Here is a 19972-nt window from a genome sequence, read left to right on the forward strand (position 1 = left end):
TTGTAATTCTGTTGCATCCTGATCGTGAACAACGTCACTAATGCCAACGTCATGCAACTATTAACTGTAAACAAGTCCTGAATCGAGATCAAAATCGATAGATATATCGACTGTATAAATATAAATCCAAAAGTGAAGGGTCACTATCTTTTAATATGCTGTTTTCAAAAGAAAATTAGGTATCATTTTATTCTAATTCAAAAGTAGAGCAGAAATATATGTATATCATATTAATCATCAGTATTAACTACAGTATCATAAGAGAGTTACGTGGAAATATATACTAAATATTATAATAGCCTTTTATACATATCGTAAAAATGAAAAGTCACTATTATGTGGTTGGAAATTAAAATATTGAACAGGACGGTTTATATTTTATATTTTAATGTAAAAATTCAATTACTTATAGAAATTCAAATCTACATTATTCATTTCATTTTAAAGTTACTTTGATGTATTTTCATTTTGTTTAGATTTGTTTCATGAATATATTTGTTTCTTATCATTTAAGTAAATTTATTAATGTGATCAGTATAATTCTGAATTGAAATTGCATAAAGTAACTATGAAGTTTGTCGAGATATGTACACCATACTCTAAATCGAAGAAGTAAGAGCTGTTAAAAGTGATGAACGTGTTCAACTGTACTCATAGCATTCTGATCAATGGTTCTGTCTGGATTGGTTTATTTACAAATACTGCCAATGTATGGTTTTGTTTGACAATAAGACTATGATATTCATGATATATATTCATTATGTACAATAAACGCACGAAAAAATTGTGATACATAGCTTTGATAATCCATAAATTAAGTTTCTAAGGTATGTCGTATTTAAATAGGTATTTATATAGGTTAAATATATTTTAAAATGTAAATGATTTGGACAATTATTTTTAGAAGAATATAGAAAATTTCTTCGTAAAAAATTCATATAGAAATATATTTTTTATTATTACATTTTATTTATTCAATAATTTTATTACCGTCAATATGCTTATGTCGAAACTATTTTTATCGTTAATACGATGATTTACATTGATAATGGAAAGTTACATAATATTTTTGTATTTTTAATGTTTTCAAAATCTAACATTCTTTTCATTTCATACGTTATTTTGGTGAAATATTTCATTATATTAACTAATAGTTCTCAACAGTTTTAATTGTGTCAAAGTAGCAAAATATGTTTGTATCCAGTGATGGCTATAATATAAATTGTTAACAAATTATTTCTTGTGCTTCTTTTTTTAGGTATGATTAGTACAATTTTGTATTAAGATAAACAATGTCTGAGAAAAATATAGTTGAGTGGACGCAAAAGGATGTGACAAGATGGCTTAGAGAAACTGGACATGAAAAATTTGTTGACTCATTTCTTGATCAGGAAATTGATGGAAAAGTGCTCTTGACCCTGAAAGAAGATGATCTAAAGTTAATATCCACGAATTTACAGAAAATTGGTGATATAAAAAGATTATATATAAGCATAAAACAATTACAAAGGGATAATGTGGCAGTATTGTTTGAATTAGGATACATTGATATATTTCCATCATCAAATTTTTATAATCATCATAAACATGAAGTAAGAAGGAAAGTTAAATACTTAATATGAAAAATTTTTTATGATATATGTTCCTTTAATATATGAAATGTGATAATAAATGAGATATTTTAAAATAATATCAATTTTCCATAGTAAAGGTTTGTTTTCTATTTTAACAGATGCCTAGTAGTGGTATAAATAACGAAGGTTCTATTGAACATGAATTTTATTCAGCATCTGTATCAGAAGATGGTCATGCGTCACATTTGTCACCTGAAATTTGGAAAACTTTTATTAGTTTGGCATATTTATTTATTGTTACATGGATTACTGCCTTTGTGATGGTCATTGTTCATGATAGAGTGCCTGATATGAAAAAATATCCTCCGTTACCTGATATATTTTTAGATAATGTTCCACATATTCCTTGGGCATTTGATATGTGTGAAGTTACTGGAACTATACTTTTTGCAATATGGCTGATTGTATTAATTTTTCACAAATACAGGTAAGGTATATTATAAATGCTACTAATATTTAAAATTAAGTTGCAAAATAGATGACTTGAAAAGTATTTAACAAATTTTTGTTAACACAGATTTATTTTATTGCGGAGATTTTTTGCTTTATCTGGCACAGTCTTCCTGTTAAGATGTGTTACAATGCTTATTACTTCCTTATCAGTACCAGGCGCACATTTGCAATGTCAACCAAGGAAAGTTCCCGAAGATTGGACAAGGTGCGAATAATATTTTATCCTTTAAAGTGACTAGTATGAAAAAAAATTATATTAATATTTTCATTTTATAGTTCTGCATATGTAGAGTTATATAATAAAATTGCTATGGCTTATGTTATATGGCGTGGTGCTGGTATGTCGATTCAAGGTGTTAGAACGTGTGGTGATTATATGTTTAGTGGACATACTGTTGCGTTAACTATGTTAAATTTTTTCATTACAGAATGTAAGTATTAGCATGTTTCTGAATAGATAGGCTATAGGTAATATGTATATGAAGAGCCCACGGGTAAAGAAGGTAATGTCAATTTTTAGCATTTCTTAGAAAACAAAAATTTATTTTTCGTTATATTAAATTCGTTATATTATCAAAATAAAACATTTTATTCTTCATTGTATTTTACATCATTTTCAACTTTATCTTATAACTGTAAGTGATATATAGCGCATTAAATTGTAAAAAATGAAAAGTACACTATACACTATATAGTATAGCTACTGTGAAACTTGGAAAATTGTTATTCAAATTATTGCGACATGATGAGCCAATGATAAAGAGCACACGCAGGAACATATGAGAAATATTAAATTCAAAATTTGTTAAAATTGACATTCCCCCTTTTCACCGTGTAACCTTCATATAATTCTTATTATGATGATATTTTATTTACAGATACACCGCGACAATTGTATTTTTTACATACCTTCACATGGATGCTCAATATGTTTGGTATATTTTTTATCTTGGCAGCACACGAACATTATTCCATTGATGTTTTCGTAGCTTTCTACATTACATCACGACTGTTTCTTTATTATCATACTTTAGCCAATAATCAAGCATTGATGCAACGTGATTCAAATAGAACCAGAATATGGTTTCCATTATTTAGTTTTTTCGAATCTTCTGTCGATGGTATCGTTCCAAATGAGTATGAATCTCCGTCTCTGATCGTTTGTAATCTAGCATGTACTGGGAAAAATATATGGCATTTGGTACGATCCTCAATTTGCTTCCGTAAATCATGGCGTGATGTAAACGGCAGTGTAAAGAATAGCACAAAGAAGGAGCACTAGCCAGTATATAAGTTACTTCAGTTTTATATTCCTTTGATAATAGACTTTTGAAAATATTAATTTTACTTGATAACTCTCTTTATACCATTTAAGTAACAATTATATAACAAAAAATATTAATTGCAAATATTTATTTTTGGAAGTGAAATTAGTTAGTTAGCGAAATCTCCATTATCAAAATGAATTTGTACGATTTGTTTAAATATTTCTAATCTTTACGAAATGACTATTCATAATAGTACATTTAAATTATTGCCTTCCAAAAGAAATTTTATTATTATAATATTATCATATTTAACTTGTACAATTCCTATTAAAATCAATTTTCACTATCTCTTCTGAAACTTAGGTTTAGACACATTACTTTTTCCCTTATTGTTAATCATGGAGAAATTTGATTTCTTTTTCGTGAATAAATATATTATAAAAATTTGATTATGCAAGTAAATTTTGTAAGTAACAAGGAATTAAAATTAACTGAATGTATGACTATATGTTGGAGTTAACGATCATGTGCAATATAATTTGTTGTTAACTGAAGCTATCGAATGAAAGTTATATTAATGAAACCATAAATAAATTGCAAGTAACAGTAATAGTGCATAAAAAACTGATTTGATACGAAAATTTATGTATTCGTTTACTTCATAATTTTTGATACGAGATTTCGGGAAGTAAAAAAATTGGATACAGTGCAGTACCGTGTAGAAATATAAATAGTCTTTCCACTTTTTATTTGTATATTTTTTTTTACTAAAATTAAGCGTAAGCGAAGAGATTTTACTGATGAATCGATTTTAGCAACTATTATGTATTCTCGTCTTATTGTGATATCCTCCGTTTCTAAACGCATCATCATAAATAGAAGTAACAAAACAAAAGATAATTACGCACGACCAGAATATAACTGGACATATGATGGTCATGATCAGATATGTACATTTACACGTAATATGTGCGATTAAAATACATTTAATGATGACGCTATTCTTTACGTGATTTAACTGAAGTACAATTGAATGAATATTGAACTTTTCGCAAGAGTTAATTAGTAAGAGGCTATGTATGTTACAATGATCTGTAATATTTATATTTGTTATAAATAGAGTGTATGATCATTTAGATTCTTAAAAGAGGCTCTTAATGTTATGCTATCGAAGAGGAAGAATGATTTGCACAATAGTAAAAAAAAAATTATATATATAAATATTTGTACATATAATTGTATTCTACGATCATTTTATATTAAGTTGATAAAGTTATTTTTCTATATTGCTTTATTATGAATACTTTTTATATTTTCCTTTTTCATAAATAGGTGCACATTCGATAAGTGTAATGTCGTATAATATAATCACAATACTCTTATAAATATCTATTACCAAAAACTTTTGTAAATACAGTATTTAAATTATCTTTATAATTAATATCGAAAGGTGCTAATTTTAACGTAAATAAAAAATATTATAACAAACATTTTTCATAACGTATTCTCTTAAGGATATATTTGATGTTCATATAAAAAATAACGTGCACTTTTCAAATTTTAGTCGACGAATATTTTGTTTTGTATAAAGTTCACTGTCAGACAATAAATGATATATGTATAATAATTAAGTAGGATAAGTTTGTATTACGCCGAATAACAATCTTTTATAGAGTTTTGTCAGAAATAGAAGCGCGTCTACGTAACTATACCGCTCCTATAATTAAACCACCGGTGTATATAGACCGTCATAGTTTCAGAGTCGTAATGTCGGAATTTTAAAGCAGTGGTATCGCAAGTTTCAGCGTTTTGCGTATTAATTTCTTATTCTCCTTTGAAAATGACAAAATTAATAAAATACTTGACGTAAATAAAGATGTGCTGCACTCGTTTTAATATTATTTCTACTATATTCATGTTCCTATCTTACAGGTATGTATTATAAACTTGAAAATACTTTAAAGGAATTTTGAGTGCAACCGCTTTATCAAACAATATGATAAGTATTCACCATTTTATTTCGATATTTACCTTAAAATTATTCAATCGCGCATTTTATTCCTAACATAATCTAAGGGAACATAAAAATAATTTTAGCATGATATTTATTTAAATTGCAAGCTGTTTCTAAGTACCGATATATCCTTTATACATATATAGAAGATTAACAAAGAGCAGAGATTTAATTTTAAAACTATTCGATGTTCAGTAATTGAGATAGCATGGAATCGCAAACGGAAGGCATCTGCCCGATCTGTAATCAACGTGCAACGCTGAAATGTAACAGTTGCAAGCAGCAATTTTATTGCAAAAAGGAACATCAGCGACAGGACTGGCCTAGGCACAGGTCAAATTGTCAAGCATGGGAGATTCGTGAGAGCTGCGAACTCGGACGGTATTTAGTGGCATCAAGAGATTTAAATCCGGGCGACGTAATCCTATCAGAGTCACCTTTGGTTTGGGGACCGGCATTACATTCAGATCAAAGAGTTTGCGTTGGTTGCGGGAAACAATGCTATAGTGGCGATACAAGATGCACGAAATGCCTTTGGCCGGCGTGTGATACAAATTGTTCTGGTCTTACTGATAAAAATAGGCACGGTCTGGAATGTTCTTTTCTTATAAAAGCAAGAATCATTCCTAGGTTTGTAACATTTCGTCAAATACAAAAATACAGCTGCATTTAAAGTGTAAGAGTGAAGAACAAGGAGAGTGTCACGAAACAGTTTTAGCGAGGAGATCAGTTTTAATAATTTTATTAGTTGACGATTAAAAGGCACATGGTTCGGTTTAATCGTATTGTTCGTAGCACGAAGTTTATACATTTATTGGATATTCAGAAAGAGGAACAAAGAGATAACTGTCTTACATTCGCTTTCAAATTGAATACTGCAGGAAACTAGAGCAAAATAAGAGGATTCATTTGTATTCATTTGTATTTATATACATAGAAATGTTTATACATTGCTTAAACGTTATTTGGAAATTAATAAAAGCACTGTCATCACTTTTTAAAAGACAGTGAAGGAGCGTTATAAAGCGTTACAATCGCTCACGCTTATATCGTATACAATACAAAATAATATGACTAGTGTATGCGTAGCACAGAAATAATATAAAAAAGGATAGAAATGATATAGTTTAATATTTATATGTATACGTATATATGTATATACATATTGCTCTACTTTGTGTGTATGATTTCATTCATTCTTAATTAGTGTTCATTAAATCATGTTTCAGGTGCGATGTTCTCTTAGTAATACGTATGTTAATATTATGGCGCAAGAAATTGAAACATTGGTATTCTATAGAAAAGTTACAAAGTCACCAAGATTCTCGTGGTCAAGGAACGAACGCATATGAGGAAACGATGAACATATATCACCATATCGAACGTCTTTTACCAGACAATCCCTCCAGCAAAGATATCGTGCACAAAATTTGTGGCTTAATAGACGTTAACGCGTTGGAGACTATACCACCTGAGGGCTGCGTTGCGATTTATGAAACAGCATGTCTTTTAGAGCATTCTTGTTTGGCTAATACGAGACACAGCTTTAAAATCGACGATAAGGGTAGACCTCGAATCACGGTCATAGCTGTTTGTCCTATACAGAAGTATGTAAATATAATATTTCACATTACAGTGTTCTCTTTCGGTTTTTTTCTTTTTTATACATCTTTTTATGCTTTTTTTAACGAATAAATCTAAAAGCTCTCTTTTATAACGTTATAGGTGGGACCATTTAAGCACAATGTATACACATGCACTTTGGTCAACGAGGGCACGAAGAGCTCATCTTTCGGAAACGAAATATTTTTCTTGCCATTGCAAGCGATGTGCCGATCCAACAGAATTGGGCACGCATCTTGGAACGTTAAAATGTCCTCACGACAACGATTTTATTTTACCTAAGGATCCATTAAACTTTGATTCGCAATGGGGATGTAATTCGTGTCCTGGAACTCTGACTGCATCGGAAGTGATGCAGTTTGTTGGAAAATTGGAAGAGGATGTTGATGAAATTATGTATCAAGCAAACAAGAATAAATTGGTCGATCTTCTGTCACGGTAAAATAACTTTCATTTATCATACATTGGATAAAAAAATAATATCGTATCTATAATACTTGCTGCGGTATACAAGAGTAGCTAAATTATTAATTTTATTATCCATCATTGCGTATTGTCTCTTTTTTCTCTTTGTTTGAAATATTTTTCTATCGATATCCACTCTATTTTCATTGTACATAGAAAGGATAATTATATAATATAAAGTAAATATTTTTATATTACATTGCACATGTACATAAAATTACAATTCGTCGCTATTGTTTATCGTCAATGCGTTGAAAATAACCAAAAATATGTTAACCATATGAGATATATGTATATGTACTTACGTTCACTCTTAATAGCAATATAATTACGCTTTTTGGAGTCGTTAAAGCTTACACATATGCATGTATATATATATATATATAGATACATGATTTTGAGGAAGTTTTTCTTAATAAACGAATCCAAAATTAGCTAGCTTTTGTCTAATGAAATTAGCTATTTTATTTTATTTTTTCATGCTTTAATGCAATAAAAAATCTTTTCACGAAACGAAAATATGGCTCGAAATTCTATTAAAAGTTGTCTTTTCGTTTTAATAAAATAATTCCGAAAAAAGATATTTTCGTAAAGATCACATTTATACTGATTTTTAGACATTGTATGGAACGAAAGTTAATGATTCAACTATAATCGTTATTTAATTCTAGGCTCACTACGTTATTGCATCCTGGACATCAATTGTGTACAAGCGTCAGTCATTCATTGATTCAGCTATTGCCTGCGAGCGATCCGAAAAAGCCTGAATTATGCAAACGTATCATAAAAACCACCAAAACATTAGATCCTTATGGTGCAAGATTAGCATTGTACACTGCGGTCGCATTGAGAGAATTGTCTACTTGTCCAGGAGAAAATAGAGAAGGCCTTCTGTCAGAAGCAATATCGTTATTGCAATTTGAACCAGAGAATTCGCCTGGTGAAAAGCTTCGAACGTTAATGAAATCTGAGTTATGATAATTCTATTAGATTTAACATTTAATGAGATAATCGTAATAAAAATTAAATTATAAAAATTGTTCATATCCTGTATTATATTTAGTAATTTGCATTTAGAAAATGAACTTATGCCGGAAAAAAGCAATATGAAAAATGTTTTCCTTCGCATGATCTTACGCCATAATAGCTATGTAACATGACGTATCGTCTGTATTGAACGACAAAATGATTATTTATAATTATACAGTACGCATAATCGTGATCAGTAGCACTGTGCTGTATGTATAGTGCTATGGTGGTTCATAGTGCTGTTCTTATGTGTCACATTTTATTACATAAGATAACGTTGTATTTACAGTGTAAATGTTACTTGTTTCTAGGTCAACGATATTGTTAATGCGTGTTTGTCGTTGCAGAAGAATTAAGTAGTGAAAACCTGTCTTACGCTGGAGAGAAAAAGTAGAAATTCCAGGTAAACGTTATTGGATTACGGTAGCATGTAAATCTAGACTAGATTTAGCCTCGAGATGGAGTAACATATTTTTATAACAAGAATAGTGTCTTTTTTTCTTTTTTTTTATAGCAAAACGATTATCGAACATTAATTTACTTATACTACACATTGATAAATACATATCATTCTATCGGAGTAATGTTTAAATGAAATAGTGACACGTAAATTTTGTTCGTAACAACGAATAGATTTGAGTGAAAATAGATTCGTGCGTGTATTGGGAATTTAAAGACTCGATGACTTCTAAATGTTGGCTATTTAAACAATTCGTTAATGAACATTCAAACTAGAAGAACTAACAAGTAATTCGCACCACGGTTTTCAAAAATAGAAATATCTTTGTTATCGTACATAATATTCGCTTAGGATAATTCTTCTTATATTCTCAATAATTTCTGTTTGTATATTCTGACCGATATTTTAAATCGGACATTGTCTGTCAAATAAAGAATCACGTTTTAAATAAGATTGCATCTAAACAGCAAAGTTCTATACAAGTTATATTCAAAAGATCTTAACTTTTTACAATTCGTCACAGTGTATCTCCAAATAATTACTAGTAATTGCTCGATTGTCTGTGCGTTCATTTCATCATAAGAAAGAAAGAGAATATTAGAATTTATTAGTTAAGAATAGGAAATACAAAGTTCTAAACGGGGTAATATATCGTGCGATCAAAGTTCCTATGCCTAATTTCCTTGATGATTATCAAGGTAGACAAGAACGTCGAGTGCGTACAGTCAACAACGGATAGGACAAGGATTGTCCCTTTAATTGAGCCGTAATTTGTAAGAGATAAGATTTCCCTGGCTGTAATCTTTTAAGGGTAAACGGAAGCGCTCGATCTTTCGATGGACTCTGTTTCTCTTCGCAGACCTCGAATGTATACTCGGAACGTCGTCGACGATGAAGACCGCATTGGTCTGGAATTGTTGTCATGCTGGCCAATGACGAACTGCTCTTTAATTCTCGTACGAGGATGCAATACTTAGCAGAACCTGCCGACTCTACCCCTACTGTCACCTCGTGGCAAGTTCTTAAGGATCTGTACTCCCGTGGCGCACTTTTAGATGGTATCTAAACAAAGTGTTCACAGCCTTTCTACATTTTGACTTGTAGAATCATCCTTAACTAATCGAACACTCTTAACACGCTTCTCGGAATCAACATTCATCTAATTCTGTTTATCTACAAAAATGTCGATGACAATTTGTTTCGAGTGAATTTTTTTTTCTTAATCGTATTTGATCGTATTTGTATACTCATTCTATATACAGTGTTCTATATACAGATTGTAAACAGTGTTAAGTTTTCTGATAATTTAATCCAATTAGAAGCATCTATCTTATGTACCGTGGTAAATTTTACGTACACATTCGTGTTAAAGGTAAACGAATAATGCAAAAGTAGTAGGTATGTATAAAGCTTATGAATATATCGATATTTATGTGGCAATCAGCGAATAAATATCATTTTGTTTCGCCTGTATTTTAATAAATAATAAATTAATTTTTCTATTTACAATTGTTTAACACGCGACACATGCAACATACGTGCGTTAAGATAGACATAACGACACCAAACAAGCGATAGCTCATTTTAAAAACTCTATTTTTAAATAGAGTTTTGTGATAGCGTATCGTTTCGATGTTGAAATCGTTAATCGTTTTGTTCGTTATCAAAATTCTAGCGTACTTAGAAGGCAATTTTACGCTTTCAATGTTATTCAGCATGTTATCAATTTGCATGAAATACCTGTGGATATATCGCGGATGATTGTTGGGTGGCTAGTACTTTAATGGCAGATACTCGTACTAATTCCTGTGGTGTAGCGGATATCCGTAATGTGTACGTCTTCCCTGATGTTAAAGGTGGTACTCTTAACGATGCATATCCTACTACCTCCTTCTCCTACAAATGTTTGTAAATTGTCTATAATAGTTTGATATCAATGCCAATAATTTTTCGTTTCGCTATTTCAATAAGACTGTTCCTTAAGTAAAAAATCTAGGTAATATTACACCTTAAGAAACTAATTTGGTTACATCCATAGATTTATTATTGTAAATTTGCGGTTCGGTATAAAAGCCGTATAATTGCTTTCATCGCATTATGTAACGGCGTTAATATATTACATATTAACATGTGTATGTTACCTAGATCATTTAAATTATATTTTTCACTTTTGCGAAATTGAAAATTATGTTCATGAAAATTAGTTTTCACGAAAGTCTTTTTTCCTCTCAACTTTATGATCGTTTTAATACTTTAACGTGTCGGTTTAATTCGCTTCACAGCATACAGAGTTCTAGAAATCTGATTATTTTCACATACACTCGAAACATTTTAATTTTGGATCGTAAAAGTTAAAATGTGTAAGTGAACTTAATTACTCGATTATCTAAGTAAGATATTAAACGAATTCCATATTATCGTGCTAATCATTTAAAAACATGATATATATTAATGAATATAATGGATGTAACGGAAGAAAGTTTTTCAAACAGCGATATAAAGATTCGAGTTTTTGATTTTCGAACGACGAAGATCTTTGAATATACAGCTATAACTAGTGATTATCAAAGTTTTATTACCCTTAAAATTCCTGGACCACTTAATTTTGCTCTAACGATGCCACCGCCGCAAGGAAGAATATGAAAGGTGCTCGAAGTATTTCCCGGAGGACGATAATGGAAGCTGATGAATCCATCGGTTTTGCGTAAATTAGCTGTGGTATAATGTCCAGTGCGTAGTCTTAACTCCGGTGTTTTGCGAAATTTGATCGTGTCAGTCGCTATTCGATTTGACACATTATTTCGCGTATTTACCTAATACAGAATAAAAATAAATGACTAAATATCGTTCACATATCAAGAAAATAGTTGAACTAGAGAAAAAAGAAAGAACGCGCGACTTTTAAGATACAGAAGAATGATAGCTGTAACTGTTCTCTTCGCTGAAATCAATGGTACGCTTAAACTAATAAGAAAAGAAACGACTGCTTTCAAAAATGAATATTCTCGTGGAAAAAGTTCGTTCTTCTAGTGTCTGACATTTTTCTTTGTTCTAGCAAGAAGAGAAACGGTTTACTTCCCTTTCACTACTTTTACTGAAAAAAGGCACGATGCAAGCACTTTATTATAGGATTAAGTGTTCTCTAGTTGAGATTACTAACCACGTATAAGGTAACATTGTACGTAGTATCGTACTTCATCCTGTGAAGCGTCAATTTTGTTTGACGCACGCAATGAAGTCCTTCCGGAATGCCGCGATGTTGCTGTTCCTTAGAAGAGGAACTCCCTTTCGTCGAATGCTGGTAAACGCGTAGAACATTTTGCGCGGCGCAAAGGGTCAAGGGGTGAGCCTGAGACCCTGATGTCACGGCTAAACAGTAATGCGAGAGGTGGGGATCTATGTTGCTGTAAAAATAAATGGATTTTTGTCGAATTCGTGGCATGAATCACACAAGCCTATTTTAATTCGCTGGGACGTTAATCGTAAACTTGATATTTCGTCGACCAGCCAAAGAAAATCTTTATTCCTCTAATTTCTATTTTGTTCAAAAATCAATCTTTCTATTATTCTTTTGAATATGAATAGTAGAGTTCTAGCGATAATCAATTATCGTATGTTGTTATTATTATTATCATTTAAAATTTTAAAATAAATTTAACAAATGATATTTGCGAAAACTGCAATTTGTTTAATTCGTTGCTTGTATGGAGTTAGATTGGCGAACAAGGTTTGGACATTTTTATATGTATGCGGGAAATGATTTCGAAGCTTGTATTACAAAACTTTTGTCCAATATTACATCGAGTTTGATTTAATTTGCCAAGTATCTCTCAGTTACATCGAAATTACAATTTACGAGCTCGATATGTCCATATGATAAGGCAATTTTTATTACATTTCGATTATTTTTATCTCTTGGAAATAAAATGTGATTAGGAGTTGTTACACGTTGAATATAACTGTACGCGATACTATGGTTAAATATGACAACTAAGTTTTTTGCCAACAACTTGCGCGTCAAAAGAAAATTATTAGCCATACCTTTTATTCCAGGATATCGTAAGCCGACGTTTGCTTCTTCGTTGTTGAAATCTTAACGAGCGGTGACGATTTTCCATTTCGTTTGCATACAATTCCGGGATATGGCTCAAACTGCTTGATGTGGCGTACAGCAGCACCGTGCTCGGTGTTAAATTTTGTAAACTGGCACCAGGAGGGTTCACGGATTTAATTTCGAACCAATAAAGACCAGCGCGTGTCTTTGATATCGTAAAATTCTGATCCTCTGCACCCTCGTACGTGAAAAGAGGGGAGCCTGGTTTCAAACTCTTCACTGGCCACCGGGTTTGAACTGTTGTATCGATCATAATATACACTTTATCATAGATTCTCTCTTGGATACATCGATGTCTTACGTTTCTTTTACTTTCCTTCTTTTTCCCCTCTTTCCTCTTTTTTCTTTTTCATTCTAACTTTACCAATCTAACTTTATCGATTTCTAATATTTCGTATTGTTTCCACGGTACTCATTTAAATAGGTGCAAAGATAACGAAACCTCGTTAAAACATAATTAATACATGTTTCGATGAAAAGCAATTTGTGCTTGGTCATATAAATTCTAAATAAGAACTTAACGACTGAATAATTCTACTAAACATTATTGCAAGATATACTGCTATTCATTTTATATTTGAACTTATTTCAAACGATTGAACCTATGCATTTAAATATGGATAAAAATTTACTGAAAATTGGATGTGAGAAAGTATATGAAATAGAGATTATACTGAAATATATTTATTTTATAATTAAAGAAACTATGATATATATATATATTTACATATATATATATATAATAGTTGTGTGTGTGTGTGTGTGATATGTATATTTTTACACATAAAAATGAGAAATGGTGGCTTTTTTAATGTAAACAATGGGTACAGAATATGAAAGAAATTCGAGGTACGTTCGTTGAAATACGGTATGGAATATAAAAGAAAAATAAATTGTATTCAAGGATAAAATATCTCATTTGACACACTCTATAAATGATAAAGGTATAAACTTGAAAAATATGAAATTTCATTAGGTCGTATGGTATCACTCTCCACCATTTCTCTCCATCAATCGATCCATCTAGCTTGATAAATAAACCACATGCTTTGTTCCTTTAAACTTTAAAGTTTAACGGAGCAAGGTTCGTTTGGTTCACTGATTGATTTTAATCATATAGGAAACAATTTCTAGAGTTCTCCGTACATTTTGCTCCTTCCGTTTCTTCAATGTTCTCCGGTGGCTCGACGTAACTGACCGTCCATGATATCGGCCCGCTACATGGGCTAACGAGTAACGTGAGAGGTGGTCCTTCACGTGGACTCAGGTAATAGAACCTGCAATAATTTTATCTGCATCCAGTATAATATTAATGTTCGATACGTATTAATCGTAACCAAACAAATACAAAGAAATATTTTAATTAAATGGCGTGCTTCTACAAAAAGATAAAAAAGATTGTCTGTGAACTGTTTTTAGAGTATTCTTTATACATACATACATATCTACATATATATATATGTATGTAAATATCTATTTTCTATTTAATAATAGAAGAATAATAGAGCAGAGTAGAGAATAATAGAGTTACACGCTGCTTTAAGTATTGTATTTCACGACATAAAAAGAAATCGTTTTTTACAATGGAAATGTGAAGAATTTGGATCATAATCATCGATATAAAGAGGTATTTATTCTTTTCTCTCTCTTTTTTTTTAATAGAACACGATTGACTCCTTAAAGACGAATTATGAGAAGAGACAATGTTACCAAGGTTTATAAATAAGAAAGAATAACCGATAAAGGGAATTTTACTGAACTTGTATGTGATTATTTGTACAGTTATAAATTCTGTACGTGAAAGTTTTTCCAGCGGTATTTCTTTTTTCGGTGTTAAATGAAAAGTAGAACGAACATCTTATTGTTGCTACTGCCACAATCAAGTATCAACAAACCGTCAACCAGAAGTTGAAACGACGTACATTCGGAATAATCTTTCAATATCCAAAGGCAAATAATTACTGAATAACAACCGACTATAAAATCCAACGAACATACATATACATGCATGGTACATAGGCATGGACGCGCGCGCATAAATGGCTATACAATTGCAGCGTGTCGTTTATATTTAGTCATAATGTTTGATCGTACAAAAGTTCCCGTTTAAAGATCGTACCGGTTAAGTTTACGCCTCGACACAGCCGTCACTGTTTCTCTCTCTGTCTGTCTGTCTGTCTGTCTGTCTCTGTTTCGACCCAACAAGATCTGTCCCTCCCAACGGCTAGTATCCCCATCATCCTTTCGAACGTCGTCGCGTCGCGTCGTCGCTGCTCGTCCCGTTAGCATAGTCCGAGAGAGCGTCGGGACGCCGCGCCGCGCCACACGTGCTCTTCGTTCACGGCCTGGCACTGAAACGGCTATTGTAAAATTAGCGTCTACACACAATGCTGGCGTCGCGGCGTCTGGGGTCGCGCATCCACGACCCCCGTCGTCTAATTTTGGCGTTTGGTTCGTCCCACGACAGACTCGAATTGATTCTGTCATTCAGCCGGCAGCGCGAGGCCGTCTACCGACTTTCGTGGAAATCCACGCCAATAGCAGAGCCTACGACGCGTGGCATCGCGACGCCTTTTCGCACGCGCCTTAGCCTAGACATCACTTTCCAGGAAACGTCGCGACCTTTCGCTTTAACCTACACCGAGGGAGAGAGAGAGAGAGAGAGAGAGAGAGCGAGAGAGAATTGCGAGGGAGAGGGGAACAAGGGGGGGTTCTAGGAAGGGGGCGGAGGGGAGGGAAGGAGACCGGACGACGAACCCCGGCTGAATGAAGTTCCCGAGAAAGATAGCGTGTGCTTATTCTGACCGTTCGATCCTTCTGTTTCTTCGTTACTTATACACCGATCTAAGTGCATACTCATTCTTTCGGATCGATCGACGTCTCTCATCGCTGTTTCTGGCTACAGTTTCTCTCAAACTTTCTTACGATCGTCACGATTACGAATGACAACGGTGGAAAAGAGATTACACGTGTTAAAAGGAGATTATATTGTCGAGTCGTGTTACTTCATTTAGTCATATAACGTATGGGTTAATTTATAATAATGTTTTTTTCGACTATATAATGTTAAAATGTATTACATGCCTTTGTTTACGTGTTTTACATTGCAAGGATTTTAATTTACTCTGTTACTTTAATTTACTCTTTACTCTGAGTCGTGTTACTTCATTTAGTCATATAACGTATGGGTTAATTTATAATAATGTTTTTTTCGACTATATAATGTTAAAATGTATTACATGCCTTTGTTTACGTGTTTTACATTGCAAGGATTTTAATTTACTCTGTTTTCGAAATAATTGAAAAATTGTTAATGCGCTTGATTCTGTAAATGCACCTGCCTTCCGCAAAAGTTAAATATACACGCGTATGTTAAGTTCAAGTTTAACGCGTAACCTAGCGTTTCAGTGTTCAGAGCAATTGTGCAATTAGACTTGCGTATGAGTTTCAAGGAAACCATCTGATAGTAGAACTTTACGATGAGTAGCGTCGCGACGCATCGAACCATCAAGTGCAAAATAAAGTTTGACTGATGGTATTAGTTTTATCCCTTTAGAAATTTGCTAAGAATTTCGTATAGCACACAGAACGATAACTGTAGTTGAAGATCGAAACGACAAAACAATCTCCAATTAAAATAATTCATTCGCTACGATTTCCGATGTATTCGAATTTTCTCTTCAAAACGAAAGTAGCGGAACATCGCTTCGTCTTTGTATTTGATTTATTTACTTATATATATGTATTATCGCAAGTAATTTTAATAATTGTAACTTCGGTGGTGAAAAAATAACGACAGAATTGATCGATACGCTTTCACAACTATCGTAGTAATAAGCGATAAGGGTCGCTGTCTAAAAGTATTTCGAATTGCTTCCCGTTTCTTCATATTATCTTATAGTATAATAATAGAATATATTCGATAATGATATTCTTTTAACTGGAAGTAAAAGATGCCGTTTAATGCGTGTGAAACGATATTCATGCAAACAAGAGAAAATGATATGTATGGTAAAGGAACGCAGTAACGAAAATTTAAAGGATCATTTTAACAACCATATTAACGCAAAAGTTCGAACTGATGGTTCGAAGTATAGTTGGTGCGATACCATGAGAATTACACATGTATGTCATCTAGCAGTAATTCGAGTCAAATTGCATTCGTAAAATCTGTGCTACGGTTGATGAAACACGGTACGGGGTTCGTGACGTTCTCGTATAAACGTTCAAAGCTCCATAGGCTTGGGTACACGTGCATCGAATAAACAAGCTATGTAACCCAAACGAAATTCGCACGAATTGTTTCTATGGTTCGGCGAAAAGTGAATGCACCTTTCTTGCGGTGTTGTTTATCTTTAGATCAAAGTGTTACTTTGTCAAGAAGAAAATCTGGATTTTTAACTACAAAAATACACCTTCCCTCTTGTTCCCCTTGCTCGAGTAATAACTTTGTTTGTAGCGAGGATTTTAGGATAAACTGGATGTTATCTCGTTTGCGGTCCTTTATTACGAGTAAGATGTAAAAAATGTTTCAAACGAATGGTGTCATTGGTAATATATATTCGTAATATATTACGATAGAACACGATTTAAGTTGATCCCAATTGTTCTTTCGTATGCGAACGATAGTTGCATAGATTATAGATGAACTGGCAGTTTCTAAGATACATTAGTCATTCTAGCGTATCTCGATACTCGATAGTCAGAAGTGTAATACGTTCTCGGTAATGTAATCTACGGGTATCTACGTTTCTATTATATTGCTTGGCCAAAGGATTTGGCATTCCAATCCGAGTGAATTGGATTGTAACTTAATCCGTGGTGTTTCAGTGTAAAATAATTTTATCGTTTCACAACGGAAGAAACAAACGGAACGTTATTCGTAAAGAAAGAACTAGGAAATAAACGTTAAAATCACCATTCGTTTCGTTGTTGTTCGGTAAGACAATCGTTTGCACGATTGCTACTATTAATAATTTGACGATAATTTGAACGCGTTTAACCGCTTCTCTAAACAACCAATTTACAGTTTACCGATGTAGACTAAATTTACATCATTACGACAGATAGATTATTTAAAAATTACAAAATAGATTTAACGAGTAGATGTGGCAGTGTGGTGTGTATGATCTATTCAAAGTTACAACGGAATTATTTTAAACAGCGCGCTCTATATTCCGATGAAAAGGAAAGTCGGTAAAACTTTGCTAATTATAATAAAGCGGAAACAAGTTTAGAAGACATTTTTCTCGATTCATGAGAGCAACAAAACGATTAATAAGAGAGGGAAAGGAGAATCGTTGAAACGTTGCGCTACAAAATTAAGTTGAAGATTTAATGGGAATCGACGAAGCTTGGTAAAAGAAGAAGACAGACAGGGTGGTAGATACTCACTGAGATACGTTACCGGGGCGAAGCGTAGCTGGTATCTGGTACTCGGGGTGCAGCACGCCAGTCCTGTTGAACTCCTGCACCCTGGTCGGTTTCTCGGCACCGAAAGGCCTCGGGCTACCGATCGTTTTGTACCCTTGTTGCTGGTGCGGTTGTTGCTGCGACAACTGTTGTAGCTGGCGCAGCTGTAGCTGTTGCTGGGACAGTGTTTCGCAGAAAGCGCAACCGGTGGCACGGCGCGCGTACACTGACACAAATACGAGAAGGAAGAAGCCGAGTGGTTGCGCGTGACGCATCGTGGTGACCGATTTTCCTGAGCTACGATGAGAAAATATGTGGGATGAGAAGGGCGGCGACGACGACGCCGCGACGTCCGTCGTTCAGTGGCGAACGAGTTCGACTGTATGCCGAACGGTAGACGATGCCAGTCGGCGAGCGAGGCTGCCGCTTGGGAAACCACGCTGAGACGAAACGAAATAACCCCTCTTCGCTTCCTACCGAGGCGACTTCGTGTTTGCCCCATCTTCTGGAAGGAACCCTCCTTCCCCTCCTCGTCCTTGCCTCCTTTCCCTTACTCTCAACCCTGCCTCGTCCCCCACGAGCGACCAAACCATATATACTCGTTACGTTTAGCCGTACATGTGCTAGCACGTGTATATACGTGGGTGACCCTGATTCCGAGGAATTTTAGACGAACGAATGGTTGCCGAGGTCTCCGCCAATTTGTCCACTGAGACGAAAAGCAAGTGCCAACACTGTTGTCCTCGAGGGGCTGTTCGCGGCTTTACCCCTTCGACGCTTTCTTGCGTTCTTGCTTTTCTTCATCCTTGCACCTTGACTTTTACGCTCGACGAGGACGACACATTTCGCAGCGGTGATTCGCTGGACGATTCGTTGGATTTCTACGTCCAATTACGATCTTACGATATCGAGAATTTATCGAAACTGCTAAATCCTATTGTGCCTCCGCTGGAAAATGGCCACGTTACACCGTTCGTTCAGATCAGGTCTTACGATGAACGTAAACGAAACGTCTCTTTCATTTCCTCGAATAGTAGAAGTAAGATAGATGAGGCGACCACTTCTCTAAGTTTGGATTATGCGTGTAATTGTTTATGTTTGTAGCATGGCGTACATGCAGCGATTACGTACAGAGAACGGTAAGAGTAACGACCTATGGCACGGAATCGTTGAAACCTGATTCGTAATTGAGTACACAAGTAAAACTTTCACGTCATAAGTATTCCTGCTGGATGCATCAAGCGCACAAGTGTATCAGCCTTCACGACGAGAGACACGGTCGCAATTAACAGCAGTCTAAAAAGAATAATTCGAGGTGATTTCTACGAAACGCGGCTAACCGCGTTACCGCTAGTGAATCAACTTTGAAGTAAAGGTACCGTTCGATAAACACTGCCGTCCTTGCTTGAGAAAGAGAAAAACAGAAGCCGTGTGTGTTACCTACGCAGAGATAATGCTGGCGAGGGAGATAAGAAAGAGGTAATTATTAAATAACGACGA

General features: G+C 33.8%; 3 protein-coding genes and 1 long non-coding RNA gene across 6 annotated transcripts; 3 read left to right on the forward strand and 1 right to left on the reverse strand.

Annotated features, from left to right (window-relative positions):
* Positions 1-33: 33 nt before the first annotated feature.
* On the forward strand, positions 34-5232 carry LOC100652220 (ceramide phosphoethanolamine synthase). 3 transcript variants are annotated; one of them, XM_048411775.1, is made up of 6 exons: positions 34-179; positions 1259-1592; positions 1733-2061; positions 2152-2292; positions 2364-2518; positions 2966-5232. In XM_048411775.1, exons 2-6 carry the CDS (start codon positions 1293-1295, stop codon positions 3367-3369), a joined length of 1329 nt encoding a protein of 442 aa, XP_048267732.1. In that variant the 5' UTR covers positions 34-179; positions 1259-1292; the 3' UTR covers positions 3370-5232. The 3 variants fall into 3 exon arrangements, with proteins under 3 accessions (XP_048267732.1, XP_012172035.1, XP_020723994.1); XM_012316645.3 differs by lacking the exon at positions 34-179 and adding an exon at positions 465-827; XM_020868335.2 differs by lacking the exon at positions 34-179 and adding an exon at positions 1080-1192.
* LOC100642316 (SET domain-containing protein SmydA-8) lies at positions 5146-8501 on the forward strand. Its single transcript, XM_003393600.4, has 5 exons — positions 5146-5287; positions 5565-5999; positions 6599-6976; positions 7095-7430; positions 8129-8501. Exons 2-5 carry the CDS (start codon positions 5578-5580, stop codon positions 8433-8435), a joined length of 1443 nt encoding a protein of 480 aa, XP_003393648.1. The 5' UTR covers positions 5146-5287; positions 5565-5577; the 3' UTR covers positions 8436-8501.
* Positions 8502-9536: 1035 nt separating this feature from the next.
* On the reverse strand, positions 9537-18931 carry LOC100642193 (protein NDNF). Its single transcript, XM_003393599.4, has 7 exons — positions 18455-18931; positions 14207-14337; positions 12988-13297; positions 12107-12350; positions 11526-11759; positions 10687-10842; positions 9537-10008 (listed from the first exon to the last, which is right to left on the reverse strand). Exons 1-7 carry the CDS (start codon positions 18745-18747, stop codon positions 9640-9642), a joined length of 1737 nt encoding a protein of 578 aa, XP_003393647.1. The 5' UTR covers positions 18748-18931; the 3' UTR covers positions 9537-9639.
* LOC125386282 lies at positions 11753-13347 on the forward strand. The gene is made up of 2 exons (XR_007226286.1): positions 11753-11899; positions 12002-13347. It is a non-coding gene; the product is annotated as an uncharacterized LOC125386282 (long non-coding RNA).
* Positions 18932-19972: the final 1041 nt, after the last annotated feature.

This window comes from Bombus terrestris, chromosome 2 (assembly GCF_910591885.1).
Source record: "Bombus terrestris chromosome 2, iyBomTerr1.2, whole genome shotgun sequence".
Classification (NCBI taxonomy): Eukaryota; Metazoa; Arthropoda; class Insecta; order Hymenoptera; family Apidae; genus Bombus; species Bombus terrestris.